Below are 22554 nucleotides of genomic sequence, written 5' to 3'. Positions count from 1 at the left end.
AGCTGCTGTCTCTGCTCCTGTAGCTGGGTCTCTGCTCTCAGCTGCTGTCTCTGCTCCTGTAGCTGGGTCTCTGCTCTCAGCTGCTGTCTCTGCTCCTGTAGCTGGGTCTCTGCTCTCAGCTGCTGTCTCTGCCCTGCTCGGCAGCCCTGGTCACGTGGGGTGCTGCCATCCAGCCCGTGCCGCTGTCTCTGCTGGATCTTTGGGTGGTATCATCTAATTGCTTAATCTGCTTCTCGCCCGCAGCCGCCCTGCCCCCTCCCGTGCTCTCTGCCGCGATGCCAGGGAGAGGGGACCAGGATGCGCCGCTAATTTGGACGTGATCACTGCGAGGTGTTTGCAGCCACAACCTGATTAGACCTAAACCAACAGCGGGATTAATGGGACGCTATTCTAGGTGCTAATAGGATTGCTGGGCTCCAGTGACAGAGCAGAGGAGGGAGGGAGGCAGAGACTGAGCAGAGGGAAGAAGGATGGCGCTGCCACCTCGAGCTGTCAATGTTATCTCTATGTGCCGCTCACAAATGGTGCTCTGCTGACAAGACACGCCGAGGACACAGCCCGGGAGAGGGAGGGCGACAGCGGGTCACAGGGCAGGACGGCAGATGCCCGGGAAGCCCAATTTCATGATCGCATGCAGAGGTGTGAGGGGGGGCATCGGAGGGGCGATACAAGGGGGGAGGCAAAATGAAATACCAGAAATACCTGACTGTGCTGCAGATGGCGATCGGAGTGACTCCATCCAACAGGGGCAACATCCTACCTATTAAGAGGAAGCTGTGGTGAGTACCGACCTGTCATGGCTGTGGTGACGGTGCATGCTCCTTTACCGGGCGACATGTGTGCTCAGCGTGCTGCAATGTGGGCTGCTCGGTACCGCACACCCGGCAGACATATGGCGGGGCCAGTGATTGGCGCACAGATGGGCACGGTACCTATCTATGGCTGCCGTGTCTGCATGGCCGGTGCATTGTCCCCAGCATGTATAACAGAGGCTGCTGAGGGAGCCCGGCAATGCTGCGCCTGCTGCGGAGTCTGTGCGCCATGCCGGCTGGGCAGACACCGAATATGGGTGCTGTGTCGTTATATACGGAGAATGGGTGCTGTGTCGTGATATACGGCGATTGGGTGCTGTGACATAAGGTGTGGTGATACACTGTATACACGGCGTGTGGTGATACACTGTATATACGGCGTGTGGTGATACACTGTATACACGGCGTGTGGTGATACACTGTATATACGGCGTGTGGTGATACACTGTATACACGGCGTGTGGTGATACACTGTATACACTGCGTGTGGTGATACACTGTATATACGGCGTGTGGTGATACACTGTATATACGGCGTGTGGTGATACACTGTATACACGGCGTGTGGTGATACACTGTATACACGGCGTGTGGTGATACACTGTATATACGGCGTGTGGTGATACACTGTATACACGGCGTGTGGTGATACACTGTATATACGGCGTGTGGTGATACACTGTATATACGGCGTGTGGTGATACACTGTATACACGGCGTGTGGTGATACACTGTATATACGGCGTGTGGTGATACACTGTATATACGGCGTGTGGTGATACACTGTATACACGGCGTGTGGTGATACACTGTATATACGGCGTGTGGTGATACACTGTATACACGGCGTGTGGTGATACACTGTATACACGGCGTGTGGTGATACACTGTATACACGGCGTGTGGTGAAACACTGTATACACGGCGTGTGGTGATACACTGTATACACGGCGTGTGGTGATACACTGTATATACGGCGTGTGGTGATACACTGTATACACGGCGTGTGGTGATACACTGTATACACGGCGTGTGGTGATACACTGTATACACGGCGTGTGGTGATACACTGTATACACGGCGTGTGGTGATACACTGTATACACGGCGTGTGGTGATACACTGTATACACGGCGTGTGGTGATACACTGTATACACGGCGTGTGGTGAAACACTGTATACACGGCGTGTGGTGATACACTGTATACACTGCGTGTGGTGATACACTGTATACACGGCGTGTGGTGAAACACTGTATACACGGCGTGTGGTGATACACTGTATACACGGCGTGTGGTGATACACTGTATACACTGCGTGTGGTGATACACTGTATACACGGCGTGTGGTGATACACTGTATACACGGCGTGTGGTGATACACTGTATACACTGCGTGTGGTGATACACTGTATACACGGCGTGTGGTGATACACTGTATACACGGCGTGTGGTGATACACTGTATACACGGCGTGTGGTGAAACACTGTATACACGGCGTGTGGTGATACACTGTATACACGGCGTGTGGTGATACACTGTATACACGGCGTGTGGTGATACACTGTATACACGGCGTGTGGTGATACACTGTATACACGGCGTGTGGTGAAACACTGTATACACGGCGTGTGGTGATACACTGTATACACGGCGTGTGGTGAAACACTGTATACACGGCGTGTGGTGATACACTGTATACACTGCGTGTGGTGATACACTGTATACACGGCGTGTGGTGAAACACTGTATACACGGCGTGTGGTGATACACTGTATACACGGCGTGTGGTGATACACTGTATACACTGCGTGTGGTGATACACTGTATACACGGCGTGTGGTGATACACTGTATACACGGCGTGTGGTGATACACTGTATACACGGCGTGTGGTGATACACTGTATACACTGCGTGTGGTGATACACTGTATACACGGCGTGTGGTGAAACACTGTATACACGGCGTGTGGTGATACACTGTATACACGGCGTGTGGTGATACACTGTATACACGGCGTGTGGTGAAACACTGTATATACGGCGTGTGGTGATACACTGTATACACGGCGTGTGGTGATACACTGTATATACGGCGTGTGGTGATACACTGTATACACGGCGTGTGGTGATACACTGTATACACGGCGTGTGGTGATACACTGTATACACGGCGTGTGGTGATACACTGTATACACCGCGTGTGGTGAAACACTGTATATACGGCGTGTGGTGATACACTGTATACACGGCGTGTGGTGATACACTGTATATACGGCGTGTGGTGATACACTGTATACACGGCGTGTGGTGATACACTGTATACACGGCGTGTGGTGATACACTGTATACACGGCGTGTGGTGAAACACTGTATATACGGCGTGTGGTGATACACTGTATACACGGCGTGTGGTGATACACTGTATACACGGCGTGTGGTGATACCCTGTATACACGGCGTGTGGTGATACACTGTATACACGGCGTGTGGTGATACACTGTATACACGGCGTGTGGTGATACACTGTATATACGGCGTGTGGTGATACACTGTATACACGGCGTGTGGTGATACACTGTATATACGGCGTGTGGTGATACACTGTATACACGGCGTGTGGTGATACACTGTATACACGGCGTGTGGTGATACACTGTATATACGGCGTGTGGTGATACACTGTATACACGGCGTGTGGTGATACACTGTATATACGGCGTGTGGTGATACACTGTATACACGGCGTGTGGTGATACACTGTATATATGGCGTGTGGTGATACACTGTATATACGGCGTGTGGTGATACACTGTATACACGGCGTGTGGTGATACACTGTATATACGGCGTGTGGTGATACACTGTATACACGGCGTGTGGCGATACACTGTATATACGGTGTGTGGTGATACACTGTATATATGGTGTGGTGATACACTGTATATATGGTGTGGTGATATACTGTATATACGGTGTGTGATGATATACTCTATGTATGGTGTGTAGTGACACACTGTATATATGGTGTGTAGTGATACACTGTATATATGGTGTGTGGTGATATACTGTATATATGGTGTGTGGTGATACACTGTATATACGGTGTGTGGTGATATACTGTATACAACGGGTGAAATAAGTATTGAACTATTTAGTATATATATTTCTAAAGGTGCTATTGACATGAGATTCTCATCAGATGTCGGTAACAACTCATCCAAACCACACAGGCAAAGAAATCAAAGAAATGACGCAGGGAAAAAGTATTGAACACGTTTACTGAAATTTAATTAATTACTTCGTACAACAGCCTTTGTTGGTGATGACAGCTTCAAGACAGCTTCTATATGGAAAAACTAGTCGCATGCATTGCTCAGGTGTGATTTTGGCCCATTCTTCCACACAAACACTCTTCAAGTCCTGAAGGTCCGGTGGGCTCCTTCTTTGAACTCTGAGCTTTAGTTCCTTCCATAAATTGTCTATTGGATTCAGGTCCGGTGATTGGCTGGGCTATTCTAGCAGCTTTATTCTCTGTTCTGAAACCAATTGAGAGTTTCCTTGACTGTGTGTTTGGGATCATTGTCTTGCTGAAATGTCCACCCTTGTTTTATCTTCATCATTTTGGTAGATGGCAGCAGATTTATATCAAGAAAGTCTCTGTACATTTGTCCATTCATCTTTCCTTCAATCACATGAAGTTTGCCAGTACCGTATGCTGAAAAACAGCCTCACATCATGACGTTCCCACCTCCAAACTTCATTGTTGGTGTGGTGTTTTGGGGGTGATCTGCAGTGCCTATTGGCCTCCAAACATGTTGTGTATTATGGCATCAAAAGAGTTCAATTTTGGTCTCATCTGACCAGACTATATTCTCCCAGTATTACACAGGCTTGTCTAAATGTTGTTGAGCACATTTTAAACATGCTTGAACATGGTTTTTGTTCAGCAATGGAGTCTTGCGTGGTGAGCGTGCATACAGGCCATGGAGGTTGAGTGCATTACTAAGGCTGAGGTCACACGAGCGTATAAAAAATCGGTACCATTCTCATCCAGAAAGTGGTACGTTTTTCACTCGGCAGGTATTAATCTTTTACAGCATCATGTACTGTTTCCCATCTTCCAGAATTGTAATGTATCCATAAAAATTGGATGCCGCACTGATGGTCTGTATGGTATCCGTTTTTTTTGTCGCGCTCAACAAGAGAAATCACAGCATATTGCGATTTTTTTCACAGACAGATTCTGTCAGTGAAAAAAAATCGGTTATCAGCACTACCTTATTAAATAACATGGGTCAGTGTGCTAGCCAATAAAAATTAAGATAGCACTCATCTGAGTTATACTCTTGTGTGAGCAAGCCCTTATAGTTTTTTCTTGAAATGATTGTATCTGCTGATTCCAGGTCTTTCTGTAGTTCTCCACGGGTGGTCCTTAGCTCTTAGACAATTCATCTGATAATCCTTTTGACTGTCTGAAATCTTGCAGAGGGAGAACCTGGTCGTGGCTGGTTTATGGTGAATGTTCTTTCCTCTTCCAGGTTATAGCCCCAACAGTGCTCACTGGAACCTTCAGTAGTTTAGAAATTCTTCTGTAACCAATGCCCTCAGTATGTTTTGCAACAATAAGGTTGCAAAGTTCTTGAGACAGCTCACTGGTTTTACCCATTATGAGATGTTTTTTAGTGTGGCACCTTGTTACTGAGACACCGTTTTATAGGCCATCAGTTGAACCATCTAATATATTTTTCTCTTAAGTGTCAGGATTGCTTTTAATTACTGATAGATTTCACCTTGTGTCATGACTTTCCATGGCTTTTTGCACCTCTCTTTCTTCATATGTTCAATACTTTTTCCCTGTGTCATTTCAGTGGGCACTTCTGGCAATTCATTTGCCAGTGGATGCCTATCCATGATGCCTCTGCAGAGACGTGACTTATTTGCGCATGCACAATACACCCACTGTCATCATCTGGCAGTATAAGACTACTTATGATATCTGTGCTGGAATGCTAATTACCAGTAATTAAGTATCTTATGCCATACTATTTATGTGAGGATTACCTCCTTATTCTCTATGTCTTTCCCCTGATGAATCTGCCATGAGCAGCGATATGCATGGGGTTTGTCTCCACTGACATCCTTATTTCTATTGCTCTTCAAGTCTTTTGGATTCCATATTATGGGTTTGATTTTCTCTAGACTACTTAGTTAAGCTTATTGATCATTGGTTGTCTGGTGAATATTCTGCCATGCTGAATGCACTTGGGCACACAAATCATCAAGATCCATTGCTGGCAGCTCCCTTTCCAATTGCCAATTAATAACATCCCAGATGTGCTCGATGGGAGACTAGTCCAGAGAAACTGTAGGCCATCGTGACATATTTAGGCCACGCAAGCTGCTCAGAGTAGCACGAGCATCAAGCCACCTGGTGTGTTCGTGTTGAAAAACAGCTCATGAGACACTTTTTAGAAATGGCTGTGCCACTGGTTCCTAGACCAATTAAATGTAACGCCGAGCCATTATTGAATGATGGAATGAAGACTGGAGGGTTCAACTACCGTACATTATGCTGCCCCCAAACATAATCCAAGGAGAAAGACCAGGGTGACATTCCAATGTGAAGGCCTCTTCATTGTGTTGCCATCATGGTTCTTTCAGGTTCAAAGAATGATGCACAGTGATCCATTCTGTACTACAAGTGATATTAGACATCACATACCAAGCCTAAGGTGTCAAACAGTGTCTATACAAACCATCAGAGGGCATTTGCATGAAATTGGGCTACAAGCCAGACATCCAGCTACAGATGTTCCTTTGACCTCACACCACCACTCTCAAAGGGTATCATGATGCAAAGCAAGACGGCAATGTAGGCTGGAATGGAGGTCTATCCTCTTTAGTCAATGAGTTTGGAGACCATGTGGGCAATGCCATGAAGGACAGATTTTGGTTTTCACAAAGTTTACTTTTATGGATCAATACATCAAGCTCATGCAAAGACTCAATATTTACAGTCCTTTGCAGTCCAGTCTCTGTACTTCCTGCAGAATGTAAGTCTGTCCGTGGTGTTTTTATGGGATAGAAGTGGCTTCTTTGCTGCACTTCTTGATACCAGGCTAGTCTCCAAAAGTCTTTGCCTCACCATGCGTGTAGATGCACTGACACTTATTTGCTGCCACTCCTGAGCAAGCTCTGCACTGATGTTACACCGATCCCGTAGCAGCATCCTTTTTAGTAGACGGTTCTGGAACTTAATGGACTTTATTGGGTGCTTTGAAATCTTCTTCAAAGCAATTGAACCTCCCTCCTTGAAGTTCTTGATGATCCAATAAATAGTTGTCACGCAAGAAGTGGGAAAGACTTAGTGCAACACAAAGGTAAGGGGGAAAGGGAGCCCAGACTCTAGGGAAAGGGGGAAGTGGAGACCTCCTAGGTTGATCTAGCGTCACCCTGTCTCCCCTAACGTCCCTGTATTGGCTCCTAACTAGTGTTGAGCGAGTATGTTCTGTTAACCCTTTCGGCGAGTATGCTCGGGCCGAGCTCCGAATATTTACAGCTGCTCGGTGATATGTTTGAATCGCTCCCGTGTGCATGATTTGCAACTGTTTGACAGCTTTATTACATGTGAGGAATGTCTATTTCTTTCACATTCCTCACATGTAATAAAGCTGTCAAACAGTTGCAAATCATACACACGGGAGCGATTCAACCATATCACCGAGCAGCTGTAAATACTCGGAGCTCGCCCGAGCATACTCGGAACAGAACATACTCGCTCAACACTACTCCTAACCAATCGTCGAACGCATACCTCGCCCTGTCTTTCCCTGGCGTATGGCTAAGGCTAGGGAATGGAGGAGATGAGCATTAATTGATCTCCACTAAACACTATAGACAACAGGGGTAGACAAACAGGGGGAAATTGCTTAGCTTTAGACGAACTCCAGACAATTGCGTACACGGCCTCAAGCTCCAGAGAGGACGAAGTACTGCACTTGCTAAAGCTTTCACAAGTAGTAATTAATATCGCCGGCACCTCCCTCTGAAAAACAGATATTTATACACCCAGACAGGGTGTTAATTAGCCAGAGGGAGGTAGCCGCTGGGTCCTAGAGACTACCTCTAAGAAGATGTCTGTAATGCCAAATGTAGAGATCTCCTGCAACCAACTGCAGGGCGACTGTCTGTCACCTCTGACACACCCGTGACAATAGTTGATTTAGGGGCAATCTTACAAGCATAATGATTGCAATTTTTTCCAATTCATCTGATCACTTTTCATAACACTCTAGAGTTATGGCAAATTGCCACTATAAAAACTGAAGCACCAAACTTTATGAAAACAACATTTTTGCTGAGCTGCATTTACACTGAAAGATTATCATGAGCATTCTGAATAATTTCTCAGTGTAAACAGGCTTCCAATCACCCAATGAATTAACAAAACACTCTTTCATTTGGTGAAATTATATTTTGCGCAGTGCAAAAGATCATTGTTCTCAGCGGTACATATTCCTCTATAAACAGGACTTTTTTCTACCAACAACAATGGCAAAATATGTGCACTTCACTGTTTACTACAGAATGCTCAGTGCGAATTGTCTTCTGTCGTCTGCCTGTGTGGCTATTAAACAACTAACGATCGATAAAGGTTTAACAATCGGCAATCGTTAGTGTCACTATGTAAATGGACCCTTAGTCTCAGATCTTTCAGACGAGTTTATACTGTAGTAATGTATGCTGTGTGTATGGTGGTGTACAACAGTAATGTATGCTGTGTGTGTGTGGTGGTGTACTATAGTAATATCTGCTTGTGTGGGGTAGTGTATTGTTGTAGTATATGTTGTGTCTGGTGTCCTGTAGTAATGTATGCTGTGTGTGGTGTATTGTACTTATATATGCTGTGTGTGGTGGTGTACTGTATAGTGTGTGGTGCTACACAGTAGTAATGTACACTGTGCATGGTGGTGTGCTGTAGTAATGTATGCTGTGTGTGTGCTGTACTGTAGTAGTGTATGTTGTGTGGTGTACTGTAGTAATATATGCTGTGTGCTGTAATGTATCCTGTGTGGTGGTTTAATGTATGCTATGTATTGTGTTGCAGTTTAGTAATGTGTGGTGGTGTACTATAGTATTGTATGCAGTGTGGTGGTGTGATGTAGTAGTATATGCTGTTTGGTAATGTAGTGTACCTTAGTAGTGTATGCTGTGTGGTGGTGTACTATAGTAATGTATGCCGTGTTTGGTGTACTGTAGTAGTAATGTATGCTGTGTGTGATGTATTGTAGTAGTAATGTATGGTGGTGTACTGTAGTAATGTATGTTGTGTTGGTGTACTGTAGTAGTGTATGCTGTGTGGTGTACTTTAGTAGTGTATTCTGTGTGGTGTACTTTTATAGTGTACTCTGTGTGGTGTACTGTAGTACTGTATGCTGTGTGTAGTGGTGTACCGTAGTAATGTATACCTCGTGTAGTGGTGTACCCTAGTAATGTATGCTGTGTGTAGTGGTGTATCCTAGTAATGTATGCTGTGTGTGTTGGTGTACTGTAGGATTGCTTGCTGTATGTGGTGTGCTCTAGTAATGTATGCTGTGTGTGGTGTATACTGTAGTAATATATGCTGTGTGCTGTACTGTAGTTATGTATAATGTAGTAGCGTATGCTGTGTGTGGTGTACTGTAGTATATGCTGTGTGTAGTGTATTGTAGTAGTGTATGTTGTGTGGTGTACTGTAGTAGTGTATGCTGTGTGGTGTACGGTATACTGTGTGCTGTACTGTAGTAGTAATGTATGCTGTGTGTGGTGTACTGTAGTAATGTATGCTGTGGTGTACTGTAGTAATGTATGCTGTGTGGTGTACTGTAGTAGTAATGTATGCTGTGTGTGGTGTACTGTAGTAATGTATGCTATGTGGTGTACTGTAGTAGTGTATGCTGTGTGTGGTGTACTGTAGTAATGTATGCTGTGTGGTGTACTGTAGTAATGTATGCTGTGTGGTGTACTGTAGTAGTGTATGCTGTGTGTGCTGTACTGTAGTAGTGTATGCTGTATGTGGTGTACTGTAGTAATGTATGCTGTGTGGTGTACTGTAGTAATGTATACTGTGTGGTGTACTGTATAGTGATGTATGCTGTGTGTGGTGTTGTACTGTATAGTGATGTATGCTGTGTGTGGTGTTGTACTGTATAGTGATGTATGTTGTGTGTGGTGGTGTACTGTATAGTAATGTATGCCGTGTGTGGTGTTGTACTGTATAGTAATATATGTTGTGTGTGGTGTTGTACTGTATAGTGATGTATGCTGTGTGTGGTGTTGTACGGTATAGTGATGTATGCTGTGTGTTGTGTTGTACTGTATAGTGATGTATGCTGTGTGTGGTGTTGTACTGTATAGTGATGTATGCTGTGTGTGGTGTTGTACGGTATAGTTATGTATGCTGTGTGTTGTGTTGTACTGTATAGTAATGTATGCTGTGTGTGGTGTTGTACTGTATAGTAATGTATGCTGTGTGTGGTGTTGTACGGTATAGTGATGTATGCTGTGTGTGGTGTTGTACGGTATAGTGATGTATGCTGTGTGTGGTGTTGTACTGTATAGTGATGTATGCTGTGTGTGGTGTTGTACTGTATAGTAATGTATGTTGTGTGTGGTGTTGTACTGTATAGTAATGTATGCTGTGTGTGGTGTTGTACTGTATAGTAATATATGCTGTGTGTGGTGTTGTACTGTATAGTGATGTATGCTGTGTGTGGTGTTGTACTGTATAGTGATGTTTGCTGTGTGTGGTGTTGTACGGTATAGTGATGTATGCTGTGTGTGGTGTTGTACTGTATAGTAATGTATGCTGTGTGTGTTGGTGTACTGTAGGATTGCTTGCTGTATGTGGTGTGCTCTAGTAATGTATGCTGTGTGTGGTGTATACTGTAGTAATATATGCTGTGTGCTGTACTGTAGTTATGTATAATGTAGTAGCGTATGCTGTGTGTGGTGTACTGTAGTATATGCTGTGTGTAGTGTATTGTAGTAATGTATGTTGTGTGGTGTACTGTAGTAGTGTATGCTGTGTGGTGTACGGTATACTGTGTGCTGTACTGTAGTAGTAATGTATGCTGTGTGTGGTGTACTGTAGTAATGTATGCTGTGGTGTACTGTAGTAAAGTATGCTGTGTGGTGTACTGTAGTAGTAATGTATGCTGTGTGGTGTACTGTAGTAATGTATGCTATGTGGTGTACTGTAGTAGTGTATGCTGTGTGTACTGTACTGTAGTAGTGTATGCTGTATGTGGTGTACTGTAGTAATGTATGCTGTGTGGTGTACTGTAGTAGTGTATGCTGTGTGGTGTACTGTAGTAGTGTATGCTGTATGTGGTGTACTGTAGTAATGTATGCTGTGTGGTGTACTGTAGTAATGTATACTGTGTGGTGTACTGTATAGTGATGTATGCTGTGTGTGGTGTTGTACTGTATAGTGATGTATGCCGTGTGTGGTGTTGTACTGTATAGTAATATATGTTGTGTGTGGTGTTGTACTGTATAGTGATGTATGCTGTGTGTGGTGTTGTACGGTATAGTGATGTATGCTGTGTGTTGTGTTGTACTGTATAGTGATGTATGCTGTGTGTGGTGTTGTACTGTATAGTGATGTATGCTGTGTGTGGTGTACTATAGTAATGTATGCTGTGTGTGGTGTTGTACTGTATAGTAATGTATGCTGTGTGTGGTGTTGTACGGTATAGTGATGTATGCTGTGTGTGGTGTTGTACGGTATAGTGATGTATGCTGTGTGTGGTATTGTACTGTATAGTGATGTATGCTGTGTGTGGTGTTGTACTGTATAGTAATGTATGTTGTGTGTGGTGTTGTACTGTATAGTAATGTATGCTGTGTGTGTTGGTGTACTGTAGGATTGCTTGCTGTATGTGGTGTGCTCTAGTAATGTATGCTGTGTGTGGTGTATACTGTAGTAATATATGCTGTGTGCTGTACTGTAGTTATGTATAATGTAGTAGCGTATGCTGTGTGTGGTGTACTGTAGTATATGCTGTGTGTAGTGTATTGTAGTAATGTATGTTGTGTGGTGTACTGTAGTAGTGTATGCTGTGTGGTGTACGGTATACTGTGTGCTGTACTGTAGTAGTAATGTATGCTGTGTGTGGTGTACTGTAGTAATGTATGCTGTGGTGTACTGTAGTAAAGTATGCTGTGTGGTGTACTGTAGTAATGTATGCTGTGGTGTACTGTAGTAAAGTATGCTGTGTGGTGTACTGTAGTAGTAATGTATGCTGTGTGGTGTACTGTAGTAATGTATGCTATGTGGTGTACTGTAGTAGTGTATGCTGTGTGTACTGTACTGTAGTAGTGTATGCTGTATGTGGTGTACTGTAGTAATGTATGCTGTGTGCTGTACTGTAGTAGTGTATGCTGTGTGTGGTGTACTGTAGTAATGTATGCTGTGTGGTGTACTGTAGTAATGTATGCTGTGTGGTGTACTGTAGTAGTGTATGCTGTGTGTGCTGTACTGTAGTAGTGTATGCTGTATGTGGTGTACTGTAGTAATGTATGCTGTGTGGTGTACTGTAGTAATGTATACTGTGTGGTGTACTGTATAGTGATGTATGCTGTGTGTGGTGTTGTACTGTATAGTGATGTATGCTGTGTGTGGTGTTGTACTGTATAGTGATGTATGTTGTGTGTGGTGGTGTACTGTATAGTAATGTATGCCGTGTGTGGTGTTGTACTGTATAGTAATATATGTTGTGTGTGGTGTTGTACTGTATAGTGATGTATGCTGTGTGTGGTGTTGTACGGTATAGTGATGTATGCTGTGTGTTGTGTTGTACTGTATAGTGATGTATGCTGTGTGTGGTGTTGTACTGTATAGTGATGTATGCTGTGTGTGGTGTTGTACGGTATAGTGATGTATGCTGTGTGTTGTGTTGTACTGTATAGTAATGTATGCTGTGTGTGGTGTTGTACTGTATAGTAATGTATGCTGTGTGTGGTGTTGTACGGTATAGTTATGTATGCTGTGTGTGGTGTTGTACGGTATAGTGATGTATGCTGTGTGTGGTGTTGTACTGTATAGTAATGTATACTGTGTGGTGTACTGTATAGTGATGTATGCTGTGTGTGGTGTTGTACTGTACAGTGATGTATGCCGTGTGTGGTGTTGTACTGTATAGTAATATATGTTGTGTGTGGTGTTGTACTGTATAGTGATGTATGCTGTGTGGTGTACTGTATAGTGATGTATGCTGTGTGTGGTGTTGTACTGTATAGTGATGTATGCCGTGTGTGGTGTTGTACTGTATAGTAATATATGTTGTGTGTGGTGTTGTACTGTATAGTGATGTATGCTGTGTGTGGTGTTGTACGGTATAGTGATATATGCTGTGTGTTGTGTTGTACTGTATAGTGATGTATGCTGTGTGTGGTGTTGTACTGTATAGTGATGTATGCTGTGTGTGGTGTACTATAGTAATGTATGCTGTGTGTGGTGTTGTACTGTATAGTAATGTATGCTGTGTGTGGTGTTGTACGGTATAGTGATGTATGCTGTGTGTGGTGTTGTACGGTATAGTGATGTATGCTGTGTGTGGTATTGTACTGTATAGTGATGTATGCTGTGTGTGGTGTTGTACTGTATAGTAATGTATGCTGTGTGTGGTGTTGTACTGTATAGTAATATATGCTGTGTGTGGTGTTGTACTGTATAGTGATGTATGCTGTGTGTGGTGTTGTACGGTATAGTGATGTATGCTGTGTGTGGTGTTGTACTGTATAGTAATGTATGCTGTGTGTGGTGTACTATAGTAATGTGTGCGGTGTTGTAATGTATGCTGTGTGTGGTGTTGTACTGTATAGTGATGTATGCTGTGTGTGGTGTTGTACTGTATAGTGATGTATGCTGTGTGTTGTGTTGTACTGTATAGTAATGTATATTGTGTGTGGTGTTGTACTGTATAGTAATGTATGCTGTGTGTGGTGTTGTACTGTATAGTAATGTATGCTCTGAGTGGTGTTGTACTGTATAGTGATGTATGCTGTGTGTGGTGTTGTACGGTATAGTGATGTATGCTGTGTGTGGTGTTGTACGGTATAGTGATGTATGCTGTGTGTGGTGTTGTACTGTATAGTAATGTATGCTGTGTGTGGTGTTGTACTGTATAGTGATGTATGCTGTGTGTGGTGTTGTACTGTATAGTGATGTATGCTGTGTGTGGTGTTGTACTGTATAGTGATGTATGCTGTGTGTGGTGTACTGTATAGTAATGTATGCTGTGTGTGGTGTTGTACTGTATAGTAATGTATGCTGTGTGTGATGTTGTACTGTATAGTTATGTATGCTGTGTGTGGTGTTGTACTGTATAGTAATGTATGTTGTGTGTGGTGTTGTACTGTATAGTAATGTATGCTGTGTGTGGTGTTGTACTGTATAGTAATATATGCTGTGTGTGGTGTTGTACTGTATAGTGATGTATGCTGTGTATGGTGTTGTACTGTATAGTAATGTATGCTGTGTGTGGTGTTGTACTGTATAGTGATGTATGCTGTGTGTGGTGTTGTACTGTATAGTGATGTATGCTGTGTGCGGTGTTGTACTGTATAGTAATGTATGCTGTGTGTGGTGTTGTAAGGTTTAGTGATGTATGCTGTGTGTGGTGTTGTACTGTATAGTGATGTATGCTGTGTGTGGTGTTGTACGGTATAGTGATGTTTGCTGTGTGTGGTGTTGTACTGTATAGTGATGTATGCTGTGTGTGGTGTTGTACTGTATAGTGATGTATGCTGTGTGTGGTGTTGTACGGTATAGTGATGTTTGCTGTGTGTGGTGTTGTACTGTATAGTGATGTATGCTGTGTGTGGTGTTGTACTGTATAGTGATGTATGCTGTGTGTGGTGTTGTACAGTATAGTGATGTTTGCTGTGTGTGGTGTTGTACTGTATAGTGATGTATGCTGTGTGTGGTGTACTATAGTAATGTATGTTGTGTGTGGTGTTGTACTGTATAGTAATGTATGCTGTGTGTGGTGTTGTACGGTATAGTGATGTTTGCTGTGTGTGGTGTTGTACTGTATAGTAATGTATGCTGTGTGTGGTGTTGTACGGTATAGTGGTGTTTGCTGTGTGTGGTGTTGTACGGTATAGTAATGTTTGCTGTGTGTGGTGTTGTACTGTATAGTGATGTATGCTGTGTGTGGTGTTGTACTGTATAGTGATGTATGCTGTGTGTGGTGTTGTACTGTATAGTAATGTATGCTGTGTGTGGTGTTGTACTGTATAGTAATGTTTGCTGTGTGTGGTGTTGTACTGTATAGTAATGTATGCTGTGTGTGGTGGTGTACTGTATAGTGATGTATGCTGTGTGTGGTGTTGTACTGTATAGTGATGTATGCTGTGTGTGGTGTTGTACTGTATAGTGATGTATGCTGTGTGTGGTGTTGTACTGTATAGTAATGTATGCTGTGTGTGGTGTTGTACGGTATAGTAATGTTTGCTGTGTGTGGTGTTGTACTGTATAGTGATGTATGCTGTGTGTGGTGTTGTACTGTATAGTGATGTATGCTGTGTGTGGTGTTGTACTGTATAGTAATGTATGCTGTGTGTGGTGTTGTACTGTATAGTGATGTATGCTGTGTGTGGTGTTGTACTGTATAGTGATGTATGCTGTGTGTGGTGTTGTACAGTATAGTGATGTTTGCTGTGTGTGGTGTTGTACTGTATAGTGATGTATGCTGTGTGTGGTGTACTATAGTAATGTATGTTGTGTGTGGTGTTGTACTGTATAGTAATGTATGCTGTGTGTGGTGTTGTACGGTATAGTGATGTTTGCTGTGTGTGGTGTTGTACTGTATAGTAATGTATACTGTGTGTGGTGTTGTACGGTATAGTGATGTTTGCTGTGTGTGGTGTTGTACGGTATAGTAATGTTTGCTGTGTGTGGTGTTGTACGGTATAGTGATGTATGCTGTGTGTGGTGTTGTACTGTATAGTGATGTATGCTGTGTGTTGTGTACTGTAGTAATGTATGCTGTGTGTGGTGTTGTACTGTATAGTAATGTATGCTGTGTGTGGTGTTGTACTGTATAGTAATGTATGCTGTGTGTGGTGTTGTACTGTATAGTGATGTATGCTGTGTGTGGTGTTGTACTGTATAGTGATGTATGCTGTGTGTGGTGTACTATAGTAATGTATGCTGTGTTGTACTGTATAGTAATGTATGCTGTGTGTGGTGTTGTACGGTATAGTAATGTATGCTGTGTGTGGTGTTGTACGGTATAGTGATGTATGCTGTGTGTGGTGTTGTACGGTATAGTGATGTATGCTGTGTGTGGTGTTGTACTGTATAGTGATGTATGCTGTGTGTGGTGTACTATAGTAATGTATGTTGTGTGTGGTGTTGTACTGTATAGTAATGTATGCTGTGTGTGGTGTTGTACTGTATAGTAATGTATGCTGTGTGTGGTGTTGTACTGTATAGTGATGTATGCTGTGTGTGGTGTTGTACTGTATAGTGATGTATGCTGTGTGTGGTGTACTATAGTAATGTATGCTGTGTTGTACTGTATAGTAATGTATGCTGTGTGTGGTGTTGTACGGTATAGTGATGTATGCTGTGTGTGGTGTTGTACGGTATAGTGATGTATGCTGTGTGTGGTGTTGTACTGTATAGTGATGTATGCTGTGTGTGGTGTACTATAGTAATGTATGTTGTGTGTGGTGTTGTACTGTATAGTAATGTATGCTGTGTGTGGTGTTGTACGGTATAGTGATGTATGCTGTGTGTGGTGTTGTACTGTATAGTAATGTATGCTGTGTGTGGTGTTGTACTGTATAGTAATGTATGCTGTGTGTGGTGTTGTACGGTATAGTGATGTATGCTGTGTGTGGTGTTGTACTGTATAGTAATGTATGCTGTGTGTGGTGTTGTACGGTATAGTGATGTATGCTGTGTGTGGTGTTGTACTGTATAGTAATGTATGCTGTGTGTGGTGTTGTACTGTATAGTGATGTATGCTGTGTGTGGTGTTGTACTGTATAGTGATGTATGCTGTGTGTGGTGTTGTACTGTATAGTGATGTATGCTGTGTGTGGTGTTGTACTGTATAGTGATGTATGCTGTGTGTGGTGTTGTACTGTATAGTAATGTATGCTGTGTGTGGTGTTGTACTGTATAGTGATGTATGCTGTGTGTGGTGTTGTACGGTATAGTGATGTATGCTGTGTGTGGTGTTGTACTGTATAGTGATGTATGCTGTGTGTGGTGTACTATAGTAATGTATGTTGTGTGTGGTGTTGTACTGTATAGTAATGTATGCTGTGTGTGGTGTACTATAGTAATGTATGCTGTGTTGTACTGTATAGTAATGTTTGCTGTGTGTGGTGGTGTACTGTATAGTAATGTATGCTGTGTGTGGTGTTGTACGGTATAGTAATGTATGCTGTGTGTGGTGTTGTACGGTATAGTGATGTATGCTGTGTGTGGTGGTGTACTGTATAGTGATGTATGCTGTGTGTGGTGTTATACTGTATAGTGATGTATGCTGTGTGTGGTGTTGTCCTGTATAGTGATGTATGCTGTGTGTGGTGTTGTACGGTATAGTGATGTATGCTGTGTGTGGTGTTGTACTGTATAGTGATGTATGCTGTGTGTGGTGTTGTACTGTATAGTGATGTATGCTGTGTGTGGTGTTGTACTGTATAGTAATGTATGCTGTGTGTGGTGTTGTACTGTATAGTAATGTATGCTGTGTGTGGTGTTGTACTGTATAGTGATGTATGCTGTGTGTGGTGTTGTACTGTATAGTGATGTATGCTGTGTGTGGTGTTGTACTGTATAGTGATGTATGCTGTGTGTGGTGTTGTACTGTATAGTAATGTATGCTGTGTGTGGTGTTGTACTGTATAGTAATGTATGCTGTGTGTGGTGTTGTACTGTATAGTAATGTATGCTGTGTGTGGTGTTCTACTGTATAGTAATGTATGCTGTGTGTGGTGTTCTACTGTATAGTGATGTATGCTGTGTGTGGTGTTGTACTGTATAGTGATGTATGCTGTGTGTGGTGTTGTACTGTATAGTGATATATGCTGTGTGTGGTGTTGTACGGTATAGTGATGTATGCTGTGTGTGGTGTTGTACTGTATAGTAATGTATGCTGTGTGTGGTGTTGTACTGTATAGTGATGTATGCTGTGTGTGGTGTACTGTATAGTGATGTATGCTGTGTGTGGTGTTGTACTGTATAGTGATGTATGCTGTGTGTGGTGTTGTACTGTATAGTAATGTATGCTGTGTGTGGTGTTGTACTGTATAGTAATGTATGCTGTGTGTGGTGTTGTACTGTATAGTAATGTATGCTGTGTGTGGTGTTGTACTGTATAGTGATGTATGCTGTGTGTGGTGTTGTACTGTATAGTGATGTATGCTGTGTGTGGTGTACTATAGTAATGTATGCTGTGTTGTACTGTATAGTAATGTATGCTGTGTGTGGTGTTGTACGGTATAGTGATGTATGCTGTGTGTGGTGTTGTACGGTATAGTGATGTATGCTGTGTGTGGTGTTGTACTGTATAGTGATGTATGCTGTGTGTGGTGTACTATAGTAATGTATGTTGTGTATGGTGTTGTACTGTATAGTAATGTATGCTGTGTGTGGTGTTGTACGGTATAGTGATGTATGCTGTGTGTGGTGTTGTACGGTATAGTGATGTTTGCTGTGTGTGGTGTTGTACTGTATAGTAATGTATGCTGTGTGTGGTGTTGTACGGTATAGTGATGTTTGCTGTGTGTGGTGTTGTACGGTATAGTAATGTTTGCTGTGTGTGGTGTTGTACTGTATAGTGATGTATGCTGTGTGTGGTGTTGTACTGTATAGTAATGTATGTTGTGTGTGGTGTTGTACTGTATAGTGATGTATGCTGTGTGTGGTGTTATACTGTATAGTGATGTATGCTGTGTGTAGTGTTGTCCTGTATAGTGATGTATGCTGTGTGTGGTGTTGTACTGTATAGTGATGTATGCTGTGTGTGGTGTTGTACTGTATAGTGATGTATGCTGTGTGTGGTGTTGTACTGTATAGTGATGTATGCTGTGCGTGGTGTTGTACTGTATAGTAATGTATGCTGTGTGTGGTGTTGTACTGTATAGTAATGTATGCTGTGTGTGGTGTTGTACTGTATAGTGATGTATGCTGTGTGTGGTGTTGTACTGTATAGTGATGTATGCTGTGTGTGGTGTTGTACTGTATAGTAATGTATGCTGTGTGTGGTGTTGTACTGTATAGTAATGTATGCTGTGTGTGGTGTTGTACTGTATAGTGATGTATGCTGTGTGTGGTGTTCTACTGTATAGTAATGTATGCTGTGTGTGGTGTTGTACTGTATAGTGATGTATGCTGTGTGTGGTGTTGTACGGTATAGTGATGTATGCTGTGTGTGGTGTACTGTATAGTGATGTATGCTGTGTGTGGTGTTGTACGGTATAGTGATGTATGCTGTGTGTGGTGTTGTACTGTATAGTGATGTATGCTGTGTGTCGTGTACTATAGTAATGTATGCTGTGTGTGGTGTTGTACTGTATAGTAATGTATGCTGTGTGTGGTGTTGTACTGTATAGTGATGTATGCTGTGTGTGGTGTTGTACTGTATAGTGATGTATGCTGTGTGTGGTGTACTATAGTAATGTATGCTGTGTTGTACTGTATAGTAATGTATGCTGTGTGTGGTGTTGTACGGTATAGTGATGTATGCTGTGTGTGGTGTTGTACGGTATAGTGATGTATGCTGTGTGTGGTGTTGTACTGTATAGTGATGTATGCTGTGTGTGGTGTTGTACTGTATAGTGATGTATGCTGTGTGTGGTGGTGTACTGTATAGTAATGTATGCTGTGTGTGGTGTTGTACTGTATAGTGATATATGCTGTGTGTGGTGTTGTACTGTATAGTGATGTATGCTGTGTGTGGTGTTGTACTGTATAGTGATATATGCTGTGTGTGGTGTTGTACTGTATAGTGATGTATGCTGTGTGTGGTGTTGTACTGTATAGTGATGTATGCTGTGTGTGGTGTTGTACTGTATAGTGATATATGCTGTGTGTGGTGTTGTACTGTATAGTGATGTATGCTGTGTGTGGTGTTGTACTGTATAGTGATGTATGCTGTGTGTGGTGTTGTACTGTATAGTGATGTATGCTGTGTGTGGTGTTGTACGGTATAGTGATGTATGCTGTGTGTGGTGTTGTACTGTATAGTGATGTATGCTGTGTGTGGTGTTGTACTGTATAGTGATATATGCTGTGTGTGGTGTTGTACTGTATAGTGATGTATGCTGTGTGTGGTGTTGTACTGTATAGTGATGTATGTTGTGTGTGGTGTTGTACGGTATAGTGATGTATGCTGTGTGTAGTGTTGTACTGTATAGTAATGTATGCTGTGTGTGGTGTTGTACTGTATAGTGATGTATGCTGTGTGTGGTGTTGTACTGTATAGTGATGTATGCTGTGTGTGGTGTTGTACTGTATAGTGATGTATGCTCTGTGTGGTGTTGTACTGTATAGTGATGTATGCTGTGTGTGGTGTTGTACGGTATAGTGATGTATGCTGTGTGTGGTGTTGTACTGTATAGTAATGTATGCTGTCTGTGGTGTACTGTATAGTGATGTATGCTGTGTGTGGTGGTGTACTGTATAGTAATGTATGCTGTGTGTGGTGTTGTACTGTATAGTAATGTATGCTGTGTGTGGTGTTGTACGGTATAGTGATGTATGCTGTGTGTGGTGTTGTACGGTATAGTAATGTATGCTGTGTGTGGTGTTGTACTGTATAGTAATGTATTCTGTGTGTGGTGTTGTACTGTATAGTGATGTATGCTGTGTGTGGTGGTGTACTGTATAGTGATGTATGCTGTGTGTGGTGTTGTACTGTATAGTGATGTATGCTGTGTGTGGTGTTGTACTGTATAGTGATGTATGCTGTGTGTGGTGTTGTACGGTATAGTGATGTATGCTATGTGTGGTGGTGTACTGTATAGTGATGTATGCTGTGTGTGGTGGTGTACTGTATAGTGATGTATGCTGTGTGTGATGTTGTACTGTATAGTGATGTATGCTGTGTGTGGTGGTGTACTGTATAGTGATGTATGCTGTGTGTGGTGTTGTACTGTATAGTGATGTATGCTGTGTGTGGTGTACTGTATAGTGATGTATGCTGTGTGTGGTGTTGTACTGTATAGTAATGTATGCTGTGTGTGGTGTTGTACTGTATAGTAATGTATGTTGTGTGTGGTGTTGTACTGTATAGTGATGTATGCTGTGTGTGGTGTTGTACTGTATAGTGATGTATGCTGTGTGTGGTGTTGTACTGTATAGTGATGTATGCTGTGTGTGGTGTTGTACTGTATAGTGATGTATGCTGTGTGTGGTGTTGTACGGTATAGTGATGTATGCTGTGTGTGGTGTTGTACTGTATAGTGATGTATGCTGTGTGTGGTGTTGTACGGTATAGTGATGTATGCTGTGTGTGGTGTTGTACGGTATAGTGATGTATGCTGTGTGTGGTGTTGTACTGTATAGTAATGTATGCTGTGAGTGGTGTTGTACTGTATAGTGATGTATGCTGTGTGTGGTGTTGTACGGTATAGTGATGTATGCTGTGTGTGGTGTTGTACTGTATAGTAATGTATGCTGTGTGTGGTTTTGTACTGTATAGTAATGTATGCTGTGTGTGGTGTTGTACTGTATAGTAATGTATGCTGTGTGTGGTGTTGTACTGTATAGTGATGTATGCTGTGTGTGGTGTTGTACTGTATAGTAATGTATGCTGTGTGTGGTGTTGTACGGTATAGTGATGTATGCTGTGTGTGGTGTTGTACTGTATAGTAATGTATGCTGTGTGTGGTGTTGTACTGTATAGTGATGTATGCTGTGCGTGGTGTTGTACGGTATAGTGATGTATGCTGTGTGTGGTGTTGTACTGTATAGTAATGTATGCTGTGTGTGGTGTTGTACTGTATAGTAATGTATGCTGTGTGTGGTGTTGTACTGTATAGTAATGTATGCTGTGTGTGGTGTTGTACTGTATAGTAATGTATGCTGTGTGTGGTGTACTGTATAGTAATGTATGCTGTGTGTGGTGGTGTACTGTATAGTGATGTATGCTGTGTGTGGTGTTGTACTGTATAGTAATGTATGCTGTGTGTGGTGTTGTACTGTATAGTAATGTATGCTGTGTGTGGTGTTGTACGGTATAGTGATGTATGCTGTGTGTGGTGTTGTACTGTATAGTAATGTATGCTGTGTGTGGTGTACTGTATAGTAATGTATGCTGTGTGTGGTGGTGTACTGTATAGTGATGTATGCTGTGTGTGGTGTTGTACTGTATAGTAATGTATGCTCTGTGTGGTGTTGTACTGTATAGTGATGTATGCTGTGTGTGGTGTTGTACTGTATAGTAATGTATGCTGTGTGTGTTGTACTGTATAGTGATGTATGCTGTGTGTGGTGTTGTACGGTATAGTGATGTATGCTGTGTGTGGTGTTGTACGGTATAGTGATGTATGCTGTGTGTGGTGTTGTACTGTATAGTGATGTATGCTGTGTGTGGTGTTGTCCTGTATAGTGATGTATGCTGTGTGTGGTGGTGTACTGTATAGTGATGTATGCTGTGTGTGGTGTTGTACTGTATAGTAATGTATGCTGTGTGTGGTGTTGTACTGTATAGTAATGTATGCTGTGTGTGGTG

At 42.6% G+C, this 22554-nt stretch overlaps 1 protein-coding gene across 5 annotated transcripts in view; it reads left to right on the top strand.

Moving 5' to 3' along the window:
• The first annotated feature begins 625 nt into the window (after window positions 1-625).
• Window positions 626-22554, top strand: part of TJP1 (tight junction protein 1) — a 486079-nt gene continuing 464150 nt past the window's right edge. For all 5 annotated transcript variants that reach the window (XM_073652935.1, XM_073652936.1, XM_073652933.1 and 2 more), the window contains exon 1: window positions 626-779. In XM_073652935.1, the coding sequence (XP_073509036.1) occupies window positions 685-779 (95 nt within the window). In that variant the 5' untranslated portion in view covers window positions 626-684. The remainder of the gene's footprint in view (window positions 780-22554) is intronic.

Source organism: Phyllobates terribilis, unplaced genomic scaffold, assembly GCF_046119375.1.
Source record: "Phyllobates terribilis strain yellow unplaced genomic scaffold, ASM4611937v1 Scaffold_11__3_contigs__length_659146591, whole genome shotgun sequence".
Classification (NCBI taxonomy): domain Eukaryota; kingdom Metazoa; phylum Chordata; class Amphibia; order Anura; family Dendrobatidae; genus Phyllobates; species Phyllobates terribilis.
This window is presented reverse-complemented; position numbering and strand designations above follow the sequence as displayed.